General features: G+C 38.5%; 1 protein-coding gene across 2 annotated transcripts in view; it reads right to left on the minus strand.

Moving 5' to 3' along the window:
• Positions 1-14806: 14806 nt before the first annotated feature.
• RAN (RAN, member RAS oncogene family) overlaps positions 14807-19246 on the minus strand; it is a 5461-nt gene continuing 1021 nt past the window's right edge. For both annotated transcript variants that reach the window (XM_072415725.1, XM_072415726.1), the window contains exons 2-7: positions 18315-18363; positions 18140-18224; positions 16714-16839; positions 15875-16062; positions 15320-15490; positions 14807-15216 (exon numbers count right to left, since the gene is read on the minus strand). In XM_072415725.1, the coding sequence (XP_072271826.1) occupies positions 15172-15216; positions 15320-15490; positions 15875-16062; positions 16714-16839; positions 18140-18224; positions 18315-18350 (651 nt within the window). In that variant the 5' untranslated portion in view covers positions 18351-18363 and the 3' untranslated portion in view covers positions 14807-15171. The remainder of the gene's footprint in view (positions 15217-15319; positions 15491-15874; positions 16063-16713; positions 16840-18139; positions 18225-18314; positions 18364-19246) is intronic.

The following is a 19246-nucleotide window of genomic DNA, read 5'->3' on the forward strand; positions in this document are numbered from 1 at the left end:
TCCCTATCACTAATAAGCCCCTGCAAAACGAATCAGTTCAAGTAGTGGCTGCAGTGTGCGATGCATCCGCAGGGTTTGTGCTGAGACATCCGGCAGCAGCTGTGTACTTGCTCCATCAAAGTCCACAGGGCCATGTTTTTAAGCTTTCCTCAAAATCTCCTCCTTCAAAGTGTAATAATGAATGCAGCACAACACATCATTAGGCAGGTTGGAGCTCCGATCCCGGATACTGCGAACTCTGTGCATTCAATTTCATTGGCTGTGGTCAGCAGGCGATCGAGAAGTGTGTTGATTATGGCCTTCACAGTGGCGCATAAATCAGCATTAGCCGTTGCTGTTGGTATGCTTTAGAGGCGGACATTATTTCTGCGACCCCGATTCTTAAGGTGGTCAGTGCGAAGAAGCAAGGAGGAGAGTTGTGACCTCATATTGCCTATAGAGGACTCCAAGGTTGCTACTGATGATTGCACTGCAGATGAGAAGGTTTCAAGGACAGCAACTTTGGTATCCATTACAGTAACATTATCAATCTCCTTGCGTAGAGTGGATTCAATATGGGAGACCATGGCTTCTAGGCTGATCTTTGTAGGCAGGGAGGAGATGAGTTCCTGCAACATGGCATGCGTTATGTACTGTATGTCTGCTGAGGGGCTGACACTGCACAGAGCTCATGTGAATTGGACCCCCTGGAGTCATCTGGGAACAGCATAGGACTCCCAGGGATAACACTGGGAGCTGGCTGGGCCGTCTACCCGGGCTCCTGCCATGTGCTCAGATGCTGGAGAGCTGTTTGCAGAGAAATAACAGGCAAGGTCTGCCTTCTTACCCGCTCGCTTGGCTCCTGGCGTCTTCTTACTGCGCGGCATGCAGTTTGCTGGGGAAGACTCTCATGCAGAAGCTGCCAAGACTGTAGAACACGGTGGTGTCGGTGGGGGCACTCGTAAGAAGCTTCTTCACGCTGCCCCCGCGCAGCCACGCCCCCCCAGACTTTTTGTTTTTAATGACACAATAAACAAAACAAGTATAGTGGTAAAGTACAGCAACCTTGTATATTATCCAGAATGCGCAAATCCCAGGTGGAGGAGGAGAGATGTTGAAAAGGAGAGGACCATCTGTCAATAAGGAGGCAAATCAATGGAATAGAAGGATATGGGTGTGGAAAACTCCGATGACACACAGTTGAAGTTGTAGGTAAATAGAAGCCATTGCAGTTATAGATGTGGAACAGTGGAAGCTTCCTGTTTTATGGATCTCTGCCCTGCAAACACCACACTTGCAGCATCAGGATTCTGGTGTGCATATTCTAACCACAACACATGCGGTAGTCTATGGTATTTTTACGGTATAGGTTTTTTCTCTTCCTTCAACAAGGATGGTGCAAACTCAGAATTGAGATCCAAGGTTGAAATAGCTTCCATCCAAGTTGGATTCCAACCTGTTTGTAACTATCCGACCTCCATTAGTGGTTTACTATAATTGAAAAGGACCTAAAGTTAACAAAATGTTACAATGATTTGTACACTCACTTCGCAATGTCCATCAGAGACATCTATTTGATGGGCCATTTATACAATGCATTCTATTTAGGTCCAGTTTGGTAGACCCTAGCTATCATTTACTTTACTTTGTGCTGTTCATGGGTGAACTAGTCATGGGTTATGAGAATTAAAAGGAACGGGAGCCTGATGGATGACAGGGAGCATCAGAGATGGATGGGGTTTCACCTTGAAAACTGTTTTACAACCAAGCTGTTGAAGACTCATGCACAAGTGTGTGTATATGTGTATGTCCGCAAAGGATCTATGTGGATAAATAAGCCTTGATTTACACAGGAATGCTTAAGAACCAATCAAATTGAATATGATTTTGTACAAATTAGTTCTATGTGTCTCTTTGATTTCCGAACCCCGGCCCTTATATGTGGCTTCACCCTCAGCAATGAATGCGCGTACATTATTAAAGTGTACATATTTAGCACATATGTAAAGACTTTCTGCATTTAGACCCTGCAATCCTGATTTGTGTAACAATAACCATCTTCACACTGGCCTTTGGTTTTTATTCATGAGAATCTGAACCTGCTTTTTGTAGCCTGTTTTCCTGAGTCCCTCTGATTTTCCAATTATATTCATCTAGCTGACCCCCTTAATTATGCTGTAAGAAAAGCCATGCAAAGTTATTCAAATAATTTATTCAAAGACCTATTATTTTGCTGTATAAAAGGTTATTTCACCTGATCCCTGTTTGAACTCCTAGATGTTGATCATAAGGTGTTCCAGAAAACCAAAACCTGAGTGGTCCTTCTGTCAAACCTATCCTGAACTTTTAGTCCTGACTGTAGACACTTGTAGAGCTTATACATTGGTAAGTCTTCCTACAACTACTGGTGAGAGATCTTGTCTACATCAGCCCTTCTCAACCTTTTACACCAGAAAGAAATTAAAATAATTTAAGGTGTCAGAGAACTAAAGTTTGTATATGGAGATCATTTGGAATAAATCCTCTTACATGCTCAGAATGTCACCCTTACAGACAGCTAAAAATGCCATTGGTATCATGCCGCTGTATTGATCATGAACTGTTGCTGTGCTGCTTCTCTAGACCTTGAACTTTCTGATCTATCTCCCTCTCCTACACTGAATATCCTACAAGTCACCTGAATCCTCAACTTCAGAAACTCCTGTAACCTCCAAATCGAGTCATCCCATTACTTGACTGAGGCATCTTAAAAGCTGAGCTGCTTGGTTGTTCTAAATAATATAATGTATCATTACTATAATTATTGTTCTGCTGGTTACACGCATTATAAACTGGAGATTACATTGCTAAATTAATACGTAAATTTTCATTTATTTGTAGTAGAATTTCTAGAGGGGGTTCATTTAGTGTTTCACGTCTCACAGATTTGTATCTCAATAGACCAAGGCATTCTTAAAATAACATTTTATTTTATAACATTTTGCCTATGGGCCTATCGATATTTGCTTATCATGGAAATGTGAGACATAGATACAAATTTAGGGAGAGTTATTTTATTTTGCGGTTATGGTGTTCCATTTATTATTTTATTGAACATAATTTTTCAAGTAAATATAGAAAAACTCACTCTTTATACTTTGACTAGTGACAGTTTTAAAATTTAAAGTTATTTAAAGTTATTGAACAAGCACATGTATATCCAAGTTTTATTCTGGAAAATGTATAGTTCACCCAAAAATTATGCTGCTAGACTAAGACTGGTGAAGTTAATTGACATGATTATTGCCAAAGTATTTTTTAATGTCACAGTTGCTGTGAAACTGAAATAAATGAAGGTTGAAATGAATACACACAAACTAGCAGTAACTTTATTATTTCTTAAAATCCTCATCATTTTTACTATGCAGCCCTGTGTGACCAGGAAAGTATGTAATAGAAGTTCAACAGCATAAATGGAAAGGAGAAAAAAGACTGGGTTTATGCTGCCAAAATACAAATTTATATTTGACATTGCAGTAAGAATGCCAATAAGTAGGTGAGTATATAATAGACACAATTTGATAGTGAGTACATATGGTAAAGAGGGCTTCCCCCTAGAAATGAGGGGAAATGCCTTTAGTGCTAGACATAAGCCGCCTAAATATAGGTACTGAAGGAATCAGGATAGTGCTTGTCTCCATCCCGATGCGTTTCGCCAGTAGGCTTCCTCAGGGGATGGATAGAGACCATTAATGCTACTGTATCATAAAGTACAATACATTTTTCAATCATTAAACAAGAAATTACATGATTATTAAAAGTATTCATATCTAATAATCGTTATATAAGAAATTATTATAATCGTTATATAAGAAATGAATCATAAAAGTAATCATAACTAAATGTTCATCAGTCAGCTGTACCATAAACAGTAACTGTTTTGTGATGAATGCGACTGTGTAATCTGATACAATACATTTTTCAATCATTATACAAGAGATTAATCATAAATGTAATCATAACTAGATGTTCATCAATCAGCTGTACCATAAAAAGTGACTGTTTTGTGGTCAAAGAATTAAGTATGTATAAGGAAATGAGTACTGGAGTGGGTTGAAGGATGGTAGTAGTGCTATATTTACAATGATACAAAGTGATCATAATTTAAATATTACTGAAAATGGTTGGAGAGTAGAGGTCAATCAATAAATATTATAGGAAAATAAATATATACAGAGTTGTTGTGTCGTAGGTATGATTAGGATGTTCATAATAAGTCATGATAACAGGGATACAATTAAAAAAAACATAATTGAGGTAAGGATAATCAATCTTTGGAGGGTTTACTGGATAGTAGTAATGGTTTGTTTAGGGGTAAAGAAAATCCTCTAGGGCTGCAAAGGCTTCATCAAAAGATCTACGGAAAATATGGAAACTTATAAGTTTTTGGATAAAAGATTTATATTCCAAAACTACTGTTGGGAGAGAGCATTATTATAGAAAAATGAGTAAAAAATAAATAGAATGGTCATGGGAGTGATGAGGAGGAACCATAGTTCCCCAGAAATGTTTTTATACTTTAATAAAGCAGTGCCATAAACTTAAATAACAGTAGTGTGTCATAGTACTAAAATATGTGGATGGGAACCACAGGAGATGCAGAGGAAATAGTTCATAGTAGTAGTGTCAACAATGTAATATTCGTAGGAACCAATAGACCAGGGGTGTCAAACTCAAATACACAGTGGGCCAAAATTTAGACAAAAACTTAGACAAAGTCATGGCCCGCGGGCCTACACTAGAGGGTAATGCGAGGCAATCCCTCTTTTTATATGGTATTATTGATGAGTGGGTGACGTGCACGCCAGAAATGACGTTGATGCGTGCGTAGTAGGGTGATGGGAGACTATTTCCGCCCTTACTGAGTAGTACACAGTGGTGTTGACACCCACGCATGTGTAATGTGTGGAAGGAGATTACATCGGCCCTTCCAGGATGCCCACATCGATTGGCTAATAAGGCTGCAAACTAGGGGCGGCTCAACAACTGGCAGCACAGCTGCGGGATAACGGTGGAGTGATTGCCGGTCAACCGCCATTGCAAATGACATACGGCTAGTAGGTGTACTAAGTTAGGACTACGGGTGCCCCGCTAGTCGTCCAGGGCAGGCATTAGGGAAGGGGAGGAGGTGGTACTAATTGGTGAAATACTGATGTAGAATATGACGAGAATAGATTTGACAAGGATGGATGGTGTTATGCATAATTATTCTAGGTGGGAGGGGAGGAAGTTAAAGGACTATTTGGGGTCTCTCATTGATGAATCTTCTTAACTGTTTGTCTGTACTAAGGATATGCCAGTGTTTGTGGCAAATTTTTGGTTTTGCATCATGTTGTTGGTTGAATTTTGTAATGATGTGTGTATCTGTGGGTCCTGTAGGATGTTTGTCTCTTCTTCCTCCATGTTTGATTCTCCATATTTATTGAAGTTCAACAACATTCAAATTTTGTAGCAATAACAACTGTGTTCAAATAATTTAGAAATGACACCAATAATTTTGGTGACTACCGGGCTTTGTGCTGCTATGTGCAGCCGGGTTGCGACCTATGGGTTACCCCACCAAAAGGCAGATCAGCAAAGGTAGGCATCAGAGAGTCAGGTGCGGTGACAAAGTGCTTCACAGGCAGAGCGGGGTCAACAACCGAACATCAGATTGCGGCGGGCAAGGCGTCATCAGTATCCAAGCAAGAGTTCAAAGTAGGCAAAAGGCAAGGCATTGTCGGTGACGAGGCAGGTACAGGATTGGTGTGCGCCAAGGAAATTCCCAAACGCTAAGGAGCAACATCCAAATTAATGCTAAGGCTAAAATAGCATGCATGACTGCACACAGAAATGTGAGACCAGGATGTCACCCCCATATGCTGTCAGGCAGTGAGAGAGAGCGACTGCTGAGCCTGAGAACTCTGTAAGACAGACGGGTGCGGAATGCCACAGGGGGGTTTGGTGGAGAGCACATTGGGAACAGACAAGTAGTGTGACATGATGCTTGGTCTCATCAGATTCTGTTAGAAACTACAAACAATATCTCAGCTAGCTTCTAAACAAACCTGAATTATTCCAACATTTCAGTACTCTTCTAATTTTAACTGGATATGAAGGGTGCAAATCAGTGAGATAGGAAGGCAGAACAACTTTGTTATTAGAATGAAAAGAGGTTTTTGGCCTTTGGAATGACCCGCTGTTGAGGCTTCATCACTAATCTCTGGGAAAACCCACATATGGTTCTGTATAAGCAAAAAACTGTAATTCAGAGATTCTGTTTGCAGAGGTAATGGCACCAAGAAATACTGTGTAAGTAGTGTAAGATTTCACATTAAGCTTGATTGTAAAGTTGATATGGAGTTTTGTGGGGGATTCTAAAATCACCGATAGATTCCACTTCAGGAAATATGGCTTTTTTGATGGTCAGATTTTTATGCATGCCTTTTGGACATGTACATATTAGGTTTGTTTGACTATTAATGTTCTTGCACTTGGACCCTTCCCTAGGTCTGACTGGAGGAACTTCAGTATGTTTTACGCCACAAATACTTTCTCCAAACATACTAAACTATGTCTTGGTTAAAATTTTCCTAGACTTCAGCATAGTGGAGATAACCTCTGAGGTAACTACTATATCAACAAATGTAAACTCTTGATCTACGTGCACACATCCAACAGTTCTTGCCCGATAATCGGCTCAGGGCTGATATCGGTCGAGAATCTGGCGTCCATCGTCCGAACGACCGTCCTGGCAGATCCATGGATGTTGGACAACTAATGATCCTAATGCAAGGGAAGGGGGAGAAAGCACAGCGGGGTGCCGCTCCATCGTTCTCCCCCTCCCCTCTCCGTTAAAGATCCCTTCCAGTGATTATTATTATTATTATTGCCCGTGAGTATATGGATTTAGGAGCATGGTAGAGAAATAGTCTCTAGGTGAATAAATAAACTGTGACCACAAAATGGATAGGTGATTCAAAGGTCAGTTGTAGCCAGCTTCCTGGGCCAGGACTGTCATTCTGGCTGGCTGCATCCATCTTGAAAGAGGACAGAGAACATCCCTGCCCTGAGAACAGGTGTAAACTTACCACAAATACACAAACTGCCATTCAGACGGTGCATTATCTTGGTATTCACAATGTCTTGCAAGTGCAGGCTAGCTATTATAATTATTATTATTAATAATAATATTATTATTATTATTATTATTAATAAACAGGGTTTATATGGCGCCAACATATTACGCAGCATTATACGTTAAATACCTATACCATCAGTAAGCCAGCCACAACAAAGGACATTACTGCTGCAGCCAGGACAGTGCCCGCCATTGCACCATGATGATGTCACTAGAGGATATAAGATTTAAAAAGCTCTGCTGGGATGCACAGCCCAAAAAAGATATACGAGCTACCAAACTGTACAAACTCGTTCAGCTACCAAACTGTAGGCTTGTTAAAAGCCTACTCATGTACGCTTAAGACCATCAGAAGGGGGCAATACTCAGAGGATTTTGTTGGAGGCCTTACTAGATAGACTTCTAAACCAAGAGAGGCTGAATCCAACTGCAGGAGATGCAATAAATGTATATACATGTGTATTCCAGTCCTACCCAGCTGAGGACAAATAGGAACATGGGGTGAGCACCTATCTTCAAAAATGTAAAGCTACCCATTTTTTTTTTTTAATATATATATTTTTTTATTGAAGGCAAGACAAAATAAAAGCTACCCAGTTTTATCAGATTCAGGGTTCTGAGCTTGCCCAGGATATCCCGCCAAATCTTTATAGGTTGAAATTACATGACTAGTTAGTACAGCTGTGTTCAGAATAGCAGTCCAACATAACTAACCTGAACAATCACTGTTTTTGGTAGAAATTATATTTTTACATGGCAAAAAATTTAATAGTAGGTTTAGTAGAGTAATAGAAAACCAACAGACCCAACAGTCAAGACATGCATGCTGCTGATTCTGCGTGCTTTTGACAGCAATGGACATTTGCTTGTTGAAAATAATAGTGTATATTTCAATTATTGAGGTCATTTATGTGAAAACACAGGTAACAATTATGGCTATTATTTAAGGAAGGCAGCAAATGTACATGGTGGTTATAGTGTGTTTCTCCCTGAAAATCTGAGTAAAATGTGTAGTACCATTGTTCAGAAGAACAGCGCACTTTGATTAAAAAGTTGACTGGAGAGAGGAAAACATAAAAAGTGCAGGAAATCATAGGCTGCTTAAGGCCAGCTAAAATGATCACCAGTACTTTAAAATGGCAACCAAAGCCTGAAAGACATGAAGAAAACAGAAAACTACCAAATAGATAGAAAAATATGGCAAAACTCAGCCAATGATCAGCTCCAGAAGATCAAAGAAGGTCTAAAGTTACCTGTGAGTAGACGGCTGTGAAGCCAAGCTATCGGCAAGAAGACCCTTTTGGAAAAGAGGTTGGGTTACCAAACAACACGTTGTGGCCGATTTGTTAAAGCTCCTCAAGGCTGGAAGATACACTTTCATCAGTGAAGCTGAGTGATCCAGCAAACCTGGAATGGATCTGGGCCAGGATTTAAAAGATTTTCATATCAAACATAGCAAATGACTTTGAAGAAATCCATTCCAGGTTAGCTGGATCACCCAGGCTCACTAAAAAAAGTGAATCCTCTCCAGCCTTAGAGAGCTTTAAAAAAATCAGGCCCAATGACTGGCATGAAGAGAAATGGCGCAATATTTTGTGGATTGATGAAAAGATTGTTCTTTTTGAGTTTAGACGACCCCGAAACACTGAATTCATACCACAGTACACTGTAAAGACTATTTAAATAAAGGAGTTTATAAGGATTTTCAGCTTAATTCATATTTTTTAAACAAATTGCTATTATACTGAACATGACTGTGTTTTCAAACGGAAACTTTATTGGCCATTTCTTACTTATAAATGTGCCTTGCCACATGCAGGAATAGATCCTTGTTATGTATTAGTGGATCGACTTGATCTAGGACAGTCTGCAGTACTGTTATATGTTAGTCATAGCCGTCTAAAATTCTACCGAAGCACAGGATAAAATGTGACAATGAATGTGGTGTGTGTCTTAGTGCAAGTAGTGTAGTATAAAGGCACAGTGTACATGGTAGAACATAGGTGCTTGATGTTTTAACAAATTCTTGCTGGGCTTGTATACCCAATTGTAAGCATAGTTGGTGAAAAGGTTCCTGACCTTAAAAGATGATAGAAAAGATCAACTCTGGTTTTAACTACTTAACAAGGGTATAGATAATCTTTCTATGTATGAATCAGTAATGGAAAATCGGGCTAGATCTTTGAGATCCTAAGCACAGGAGTATATGTTTTATTTGCGGCAATACCGTAAATGACAAAGAAACTTAGTAGTTTAATGATAAATCATGTTCATGATTTAAGAGAGGATTTAGAGGGAAAAGGTCTGTGTCTTCAGAAACTTCATTTTGTTTCTTAAGTATGCTTGCTTGACAAAATGTTATCTTTCTTGCTTTTCTCCTATGCTCTAGAGAACTTCTGTGAAAAACAAGTACAAGGTCAACTCTCTCTTCAGATTATGAGACTGAGTTCCTCTACTTTATGTTATGTCTTGATGTATTATATTTTTCTACGCCCCTTCTTTCTTTTATATAAACCAGAATGTTGCATAATAAATTTTAAGATTAAATGGTGTAAAGTGTGTTTTCTTTCGTACTAAAGTCACTCTCCCGAGCTCGAGAAGGACAAACTGAGACCAGACCAGTCTACGGGGTAGACGCTTATTCAATCCCCTACAAAACCAAAAAAACAGCTGCATGACTTTTGATGGTATGCTACATAACTGAAATGAAAGTAGAACAGTATATAGTCCCCTATATTTACACCAAGCTTTCTTTAGTAAAAATACCCATACTGTGGGCCTGATTTATTTAAGCTTTGGGAGACTGGAGATTATAGTAGAACCTGGGTGATCCAGTAAACCTGCAAAACCTGGGTTTTCCAGCAAAAACATGATTTTATATTAGATCCTGTGTTTCTTGGAAAACCTCAAGCAAGACTTCATAGCCTACTTTGTTACTGTATCTCTTTTGCTTCAACTGAGCAGCTGCCTGAAAGGAAGTGGTTTTCCCTGTTTATTGAAAGTGGTAAATATGAAATATTTAATGTGTATTTTATATTTTCATAACAAATATTTTTTTAAAAATTAGCATAATAAATAAAGCAAGACATGTTAACAAAACATCTTACTAAAAAACAAAAATAAATCTTGCAGTGATGAAATTCCCATCAGACTTCTATACCAGATGATTTTGTTGTACAATATAGCCTCAAACTCAAAACATCTGTCACGTTGCTTTACATTAAGGCTGGGTTACATCTCATTGTGCTCTAATTTTTTTTTTTGCAAAGTTGAGAACAGGGGGCTTTAGCTACCCTAAATTATTTTTTTTACAGGATTTGTGTTCTATTGACAAGTTGGTTATGGACATCCTGAAAAAAAAAAGTAAAAATTATATTTCTGTACCCTTTTTACCTTTGGGTATCCTTATAGGTTCATATCTGGAGTATAAGATCGTCCCTGGTCCACAAGTCAAGGAACCATTTTCATTAGTGATAATTGTGTATGGGGGTTGTAGTATTTTTCATGCAGATTTCAAATCTGTTTATATAGCATGTCTAATTTTTGTGAAGAAGGTAAATATATCATGTATATTTGGTCTAATTATTCTAAAATGATTACAGGATCAAATGGCAATTGTCTGTATCTGTGTGTTACACACATCAACTGCAATTTTTGATGTGTGGTTCCTTCACGATGGAAGCACAATATTACCCAATTACCACAGATCTGAAGATATAAAATTGCACTTCGGCGGTCCATTGGGCAGCAATTCTATTTTCAGCCCCAATAGTGTGGAGTGACCATCTCAACAATTGTTATTTTTGCTGTGGGAACACAAGTGTACTCTCAGCTAAAACCAGGCCCAAAATTGCATATCCCAAGCCTGGATTCTTGAATCAGGCCTGTTCCTGTACCACCACATGAAGAATACAGCAAAAGTACAACTAGTTACAATCAAGAATCATTCAATCCCAATTACGTGACTGATGACGATTCAGAACCAGATATTTATACACAAGCAGACTGAATAACCTTGCTCATTATCTCATACATAAACATTGCTTTAATGGGTTTATAATTCATGTTTTCTGCCAAAGACTCAAATATTATGACTAATTATAGTGACATGACAATATGCAAAATGATGGAAGGATAGCTGTATTTCCCTTGTGACCCATATACTTTTATTTCCGTGTTCTTGAGCTGGGCTAGCTACAATTTCATGTCAGCTAACTGCTACAAAGTCTGAAACAATATTAAAAAAATAAAATGTGAAAGTTTACCGTTATCATAGCAAAAATGTTAGTTTCAGGATTTAACAAAATTTTCATAGCTGTTTACAAATGAACTTTTGGTTTCATACCCTGGGATCTGCATTATAGTTTGTCCCTGAGTAGTGTGATCTAATAGTTGTGAATGAGTGGGGTAGTTTCCACATGGTAAGAGATCTATCAATTTCTCATGTGGTATCAATGTCTGCTTCTATTCATGTTTAAAAAGATATGCGTTTTAGAGAAGTGTCTTTTATTGGCAACAGAAGACGCCTTTCAATAAAAGCTATGGTACTTTAATCCATTTTAAAAATAGTTTTTAATAACTATTTGATAAGATGATCATCTACTTTTATTTGCATCCCAATACTTGTAATGCTTGATTGTTCCCCCCCACCACACAAGTGAGATTTGCTGGTGCTAGGACCCTCATGAACAGTAATCCTTTCAAAAGCTACTGCAGTCAAGAAGATGGCTGGCATTCAGATTGTAATTTTGTTTTAGAACCATTACCAGAGAAAACCACAAGATGGCAGCCAAAGTCAAGCTACCCCTACAAGAAAGAACAGCACTGAGCACTTAGCATTGTTTAACTCAAGCTTGCTAACAACTGAATAGGTTCAGTCAGCCATTTTGAAGAAATTGTTCTGTCTTCTTCAAAAGTAACCTGAGCGCATAGACATTATGGCCAAAAGTTTTAGTTTTGAGACTTTGCATTGATGTGTAGACTACATACGTTGGACCATTGCACCTATCCCTCAGATCACTGCAGTTGTTTCATGATATCTTACAATTTTACTTGCCCCAAGTAACTGCATTAGGAAGAGATCATAGCATTTCAAATCATTAGCTACATAACCAATTTCCCTAGTTTCACATAGTTTAAAAGATATCAACTTTGAAGCTAAGCTAATCAACCTCTACACACATCCAATACAGGATTCAATGACAAGTGAGAAGACCTCCTTAATTCAAAATATAGCAGATGGCATACACTGCATGATGTACAGAAACATTCCAGCTGGGAGTATTTACCAGACATTGCAGCACTGATACAAACCTTGATGAAAATCTGAATGTCATAAAAGTTTACCACCCTTCAGGACCTATGTGGAAGTTAGAGACTGCATACATTGGTGGTATACATCTAATACATGTCTAACCAACGCCAAAAATAAGGTGTATGATTACATAATGTAGATACAATTTAGGTGTAACTGCAGCAGATTTTCTCAAGGCAACAGTGTTAACCTGTGCTAGTTTTATTGTTGCTGTAGGTCATGTTTACCACAGGTTTGTTCGCCCCTGGCACTAGGTGACAAAAAAAAAAAAAACAGATATCATAATATATATATATATATATCTCCATCTATCTCTATATCCTCATACAATCATGACTGTCAAATTTTACACAAATATTCATGGAATCTGGGGGATACATAATGAACGCTAGTTTAAAGTAAAATGAAACCCCACCCAGGTACCAGACCCTATACTACTGCTACAAAATTTCCCTACACTGAAACAGTTTAGTGATATCAAAGCCCAATACTAAACCCAACATTATACTGAAATATAAATATAAATGTTGTATAATAAATGGTATTAGCATTTCAAGTAGACCACAGTCCCAACACGTATACCAAAAGTTAATTCTATTAACATTTACATTAAAGTATATGGGAAGAAAAAGAACGTAAAAAAAAAGGCAAAAGAGAGAACTAAAGGAAAGAAAGAAAAGGGAAAGAAAAAGAGGTTTAAAAATTGAAAGGTGTTTGGTTCGGTTATTTTAATATGATTTAATGTCATTAATCAATATTTTTTTTATTATATACACTTTTTTGTAAGATGAAAATATTAATTGTGAAGGGTTGAAATGTATTTTGATGTTTAATGGTATGTTAAGCAAAAATGCTGTACTTTTTCTTATTAAAATTAATACAAATATTGAAACATTATAGAACTGCCTTACAGCTCCACTGACTGGGATAACTGCCCTTCAATGCTATACTAAAAGGTTCTGTTACTTGCAAAAGACTCTAGCAAATAATCAAAGATACATTAGTAATTTAAGTTACTTTGTGCAGCTTTTAAAGAACATTTGACATTTAAGTGACTTCACGATACATGTGACCTGGTTTTATGGCTTAAAAAAAAAATCTATTTTATTTTTCTCCAAAACCCCATTTTAGTTTTGCAGCTGTCACTAGAAAGTTCTAAACTGTTCCCTACAAGAGAAACTAGGGGACTACATCTCCAGTAGGTAGTCTGAATTTTGTCAAGTAGAACAAGCCACAGCACTTGTACTGGGACCGTAGAATGCTCCAGCTCTCACTTCGCTATGTAGTTCCTTCTGCCATGTCACTAATAAGTTCTAGACAAAGGACAGGATTACCTATAGCAGTGGTGGCCAACCTTTTAGGGCCGACGGGCCACTAGATATACCAGCTCCGGACCGGCATGCATGGGGACCTATGTGTCACCCAAAGGGGAAGAAACTTACCCTTTAGTGACATCATAATGCCAGAACCCACCCACCATCACAGGTTTAGAGACAACCTGCCCACTTCCCTGAGCCTGCGGTTCATACAGGGGAAACTTTTGGTGGTCTGCGGCTCTGGCAGGTGTGCCCCCCCCCACCGGGGTCCATCTCCCAACCCCACAGGCCAGAGTTGTGGAGCACCAAAGTTCTCTTGCGGACCACTGGTTGGCAACCGCTGACCTATAGCTTACAGGCGCAAGCATTTAACACCCAAAGAAGTGTCTTTCTAGAGTAGTTTCAGCTAAGTATAAAGGCAGGCCAAGAATTGAAATTGAAAAAAAGCTTTAAAGTTTTGGTTTGAGTGAATCATTCAGTTCCTTTCCAATGCAGCAAGCATTTCAGATGTTATGTTGAACAGCAGTGACATTAAAACCACAACCATGCTTGCGATTCATAAATCAACAAGCATAAAGTAGGACAAGCTACAAGGGTGCCTGAAACTGGTATCACTTGTTTATCTGTGCAATATGCCAGAAACAGAGGAGCAGACTGGCTGATATAATCAAGTGATAGGCAGAGCAATGCACCAAGTATGGCAAATGTATTTTGTAGCTTTCTGCATAAATCAAACCCGTTGGTAGAACAGATCAGCTCTTTTCCCAGTATTAGGATAATACTTATCTTTACTTTCAAATCATGGCAGATGCATTTATCACATCTTTACATTTCAAACACACTGAACCAAGCTGCTGAATAGAAGTTAACAGTTTACAGGCTTCAGCTTGTCTACCAAAAAAAAAATATGACAGTCTGCTGAATTATGTGGAAAGTGCAAGCTAAAATTAAGCCAAAATCTACAAACCTGGAAATGAAGCATCAAGATGGCACAAAAAATATTCCTTACAGAACAGAGCAATCGCTATTATCAAGGACTAGGGTAATTGAAATACAACTTTATTATGATCTAAACGAAAAATGTATGGGAATGACAGTAACAAACAAGATCACCACTGAATATTGTGATGTGACTGTAGCAGTCTTAACTTAGATTTGAAACTTTAAGGGAATATTATTTGCAGTCCCAAACAGCTAGATACGCAGGTCCAAAATATGAAGGATTTAATTTTCTCAACTGCCACATTCACTCCAAAGCCCATTCATCTCCTTCAGCATCCCAAAAAGGTTAAGCACATGTTCTGCTCAGCTAAATAAAGTGGCAAACACGCTGCACCACTGACATCACAGGACAGTTGCCTATAGAACTAGACTTCTGACTCTGGGCTTGAGCTTCTTTCACCTCACAGATCATCATCCTCATCTGGCAGCGCTGTGGACTGGGCAGCCTAGTAAAGAAAAACAGCCATTAATCATCTGTTAAAAGAAACAAAGAAAACATTCCAGAACAACAATGCTGATACCCTATAAAGGGAAGAGAGAATGTCTCACCTGTAGATCAATTTCATATTGTGCAGCCAATGCAGGATCCATAACCACTTCAGGTGGTGCAAGAGCAGGCATGGCTACAAACTCAAGGTTGGGATCTCCTATCAGTTTTCTGGCAAGCCAAAGGAAGGGCTTTTCAAAGTTGTAGTTACTCTTTGCAGAGATGTCATAGTACTGAATGAAAGAAAGAAAGAAAGAAAAGCGTCATCAGCAAGTTTAACAGACCCTTCTAGAATATCCAGCATACATACTCCAATATGCTTATGCTTTTTTCCTAGCTACTAGGTATATAGAAGACTTCTACAAATTCCACAGGAATAGTGAACCTTGAAGTAGATGACTGTATTAAAGAGACCCAAGACATCCACTAAGCAGTGTGAACTTCACATTGGTCCATAAATTGCATGCACTACTATGGTCATAGCATGACTGCCACTGGAGAAAATCCTACACAAATGGACCACAAGCCAACATGGGCATGGTTTTGTTGCATTTCTAAACCCAATATCCAGGAGACCTAGCATTAAATAGTAATGAAATTGCATCAAGCCAACTAACCTGAAGATTCTTCTTCCTATGAAAAACGATGGATTTTGCTTTAACTTTTCTGTCCTTAATGTCCACTTTGTTTCCACACAAGACTATGGGAATATTTTCACATACTCTTACAAGATCTCTATGCCAATTGGGTACGTTCTTGTATGTGACTCTGGATGTTACATCAAACATGATAATGGCACACTGAGCTGCAAAATTAGAAAAAAAAATTGGTTAGTGGTGTAAAAGTTCAATTTGTATAATAGAGAAAACACCTCAAATCAAAACTACTAAGAACCATCTTGCTCTTTGCTAGAACTTCCTTACAACCAGCCCCCCCAAATCGTTTTACTGCTCCAGCAGTCAGATATTTTTAATATCACCAACACAGCATGCATCATAACAGAATGCTGGCTAATGAGGAAGGGATAGGGCAAGCAAAACAACTTCTACACATACAAGCACCTGGTCCTTGCAATGTCCCCTTCAGTGTTAGGTTTAAATAAGCAGCTAAATAAATTTGTTACTGCCAAAAGATAGCATTTTTGTATTGCTTTATCAGCAGGTTAAACTTAGCAGCAGACTCTCTAAAAAGATATCAAACATCACCTATTAAAAACTTACCCTGTTTTTGTAATGCACTTTATGATCCCACAGATGTACCCAGATGCTAACAATAATATGTTGTCTGCAACTACACCACAAGTTGGTTTCTCTGTTCTTATGGTTATGTGGAATGTGTAACATACCCGTCTTTGTTTCCTGTAGTTACCCTTACCCTGTTCTGAATTGATTGGTTACTGTCTTGTGTTTGTTGTTAATTATGTTTTTAAAAAATAAAAAATGTTATAAAAACTTACCCTGAATGTAGTATCCATCTCGCAAACCACCAAACTTCTCTTGACCAGCAGTATCCCAAACATTAAATTTAATGGGACCTCTGTTGGTATGGAAAACCAAAGGGTGGACTTCAACACCAAGTGTGGCTGCAAAGTTAAACAAACATGTTAATTTACAGGGAAAAAAAAATTGTGAATGTTTCAAAACACCTGGAACTGATGTGAAGAAAAGCTTTGCATTAGCATTCAAGAGCACTAAATACAGAAGGTTTATAATTTGGTAGATTACTTTGGTAATAAATTATCAGCACATACAGAAAAAAAAAATCTTAATCCAATGTCCAATATTACTTCCTGGACTGACATACTACAGACAGTCCACAGCCAGATACTGATTAGCCGAGTGCAATAACACATAGGAATCTTTCTAGCCTCTCTAGATGCTAGACCCAAAGTATCTGCCCTTTAAATTTACAGCAAAAATTGGTTTCACTTTACAGGCTGGCTTACACTGTCCTTACTCCACAGCAGAGACTTTGAAACCTGACAGCCTCATTAGAAACGGAGCATGTGCACAGAAGGAAGAGAGTGTAGAGGCTGAGACTAATGTGACCTTCTCCTGTGAACCCCGAGGATGAATTGCCCTACTTGTTAAACTAGAGGATAGTGAAGATTACATAAGATGCCAATGCCGACCTGGTTTTGAGTCTGCTTTTAATACCTTTTGCGTGACTGACACAAAATGAGTTTGCAACTTTTAAGTGGCATAGCCAATTACTACAGTTACCTGAATGCTTGATGTGCGACTGCAGCTACAGAAGCCAAAAGATCAGCAATTGTCATCCTTTAGAATAAGATTGGCAATGGCAGCTAAATTTATCTTGGTACAAGTCAACTTTAAGAATGAGTAAATATATCCAGCCTTGCTATCCACAGCTGAGCCCTTTTAAATCAATGGTTCAGCAAATCATAGGTGTTACCTAGGTTAGTCTGTTGTGATATATTCAGGAAGCAATGAACAGAATCCTGCAGGCACCATCAGCCATGACTGGCCTGCACAGATCAGCAGAACTAACCAAGGTCACTGGGTCTAAATTGGGATTTTTTTTAACAAATTACAATTTTAAAGAGAACTTTTTTGTTTTCATGTTAATTATGAGGAAAGGGACCAAGAAACACTTGTAAGTCCCTAAACCTTCCTGTCCCCAAGACCTAAAGTTCTAAAACGTACATTTTCAGCACCATTACAGTGATTTGGGATTCAGTCTGATCACCAAATACTCACACAGAATAGGTAATAGAAAAGCAGAAAGGCATTTTACCATATGCAAGTATCTGTATAGAACATCCCTCCACCGATTTCACAGAAAACATGGGGAGGGAGCACAGACCCAGTTTTGTGCCGAATCTGTACAATAATGTTTTAAAGAAGTGAAATCTCACATACCTACGTATTTCTTCTCAAATTCACCAGTCAAGTGACGTTTTACAAATGTTGTTTTACCGGTACCACCATCACCAACCAAAACAAGCTACAAAAAAAAAAAAGTAAATGTTAATGTAATGTAAATACTAAAAACATTAAATATAACAAAATGTATTAGCATTCATCATTATTTTACCTTGAACTGTACTTGAGGTTCTCCTTGGGCTGCCATGGTTTGTGTGTGGCTAGAAGAAAACAAAATGTAAAACATTCAGATTTTGATCATGTCAGCAACATGAGCGGCTGCATTGAAAGCTATATAATAGGCTACTCATCCCCCAAGGCAGGCGGCTTTAGGCCTCATTCAGACAGTTAGCACAGTGTTATTCACCCCACACCACCTCCTAACATACACCCACTTCCTCACCTATTACAGATACTTTATGATGGGCTGTACACCCGCTTCATGATTGCTGCATAGCAGCACCTAAACAGTACTACAGAGACGGATCCAACATGGACATGAGTTAATATCTGAATGTCCAGTCACCATATTTCACACAAACATAACTTCATACACTTACTAGCATTTCAAAAGCTGCTTAGACACTTGTGTGGCCTTTAATACATCATTCATTTCTGCAGGCCTAGGGGTGGCCTTACTTTAGGTGACAATGCTGCATAGCCTGCCAAGTCACAGAATCTCTCATCATGGTAAATAGAGGGCCTGTGATAGTTCATATTTTGTCATAATACCACAAACAAATGTGTAAAGTGATGACAACACCAAGCCAGCATTCAGAGCCTAGAATTAGTGTTGTCACTCCAAGACAAAAATGTATGGAAAGCAAAACTGCAAGGATCACCAAGCAAAGGTTTTACATAAAAAGCAGCTGATATTACATTAAAGAGTTGTGGAAATGAATATTCTATAAATACAGATACAAGTTAAAGAATACTTTTAGATAGACATTGTTAAAGCATTACAAGAATTTGTACACATCAAACAAAGCAATCATAAGAGGAATACCAGGAAGGCATGTACAATAATACTTAGGGGGGGTAGCAGCCAGCCCCCTACAATATTAGGGGGGGGTAGCAGCCAGCCCCCTACAATATTAGGGGGGG

Source organism: Pyxicephalus adspersus, chromosome 6 (genome assembly GCF_032062135.1).
Source record: "Pyxicephalus adspersus chromosome 6, UCB_Pads_2.0, whole genome shotgun sequence".
In the NCBI taxonomy this organism is placed as follows: domain Eukaryota; kingdom Metazoa; phylum Chordata; class Amphibia; order Anura; family Pyxicephalidae; genus Pyxicephalus; species Pyxicephalus adspersus.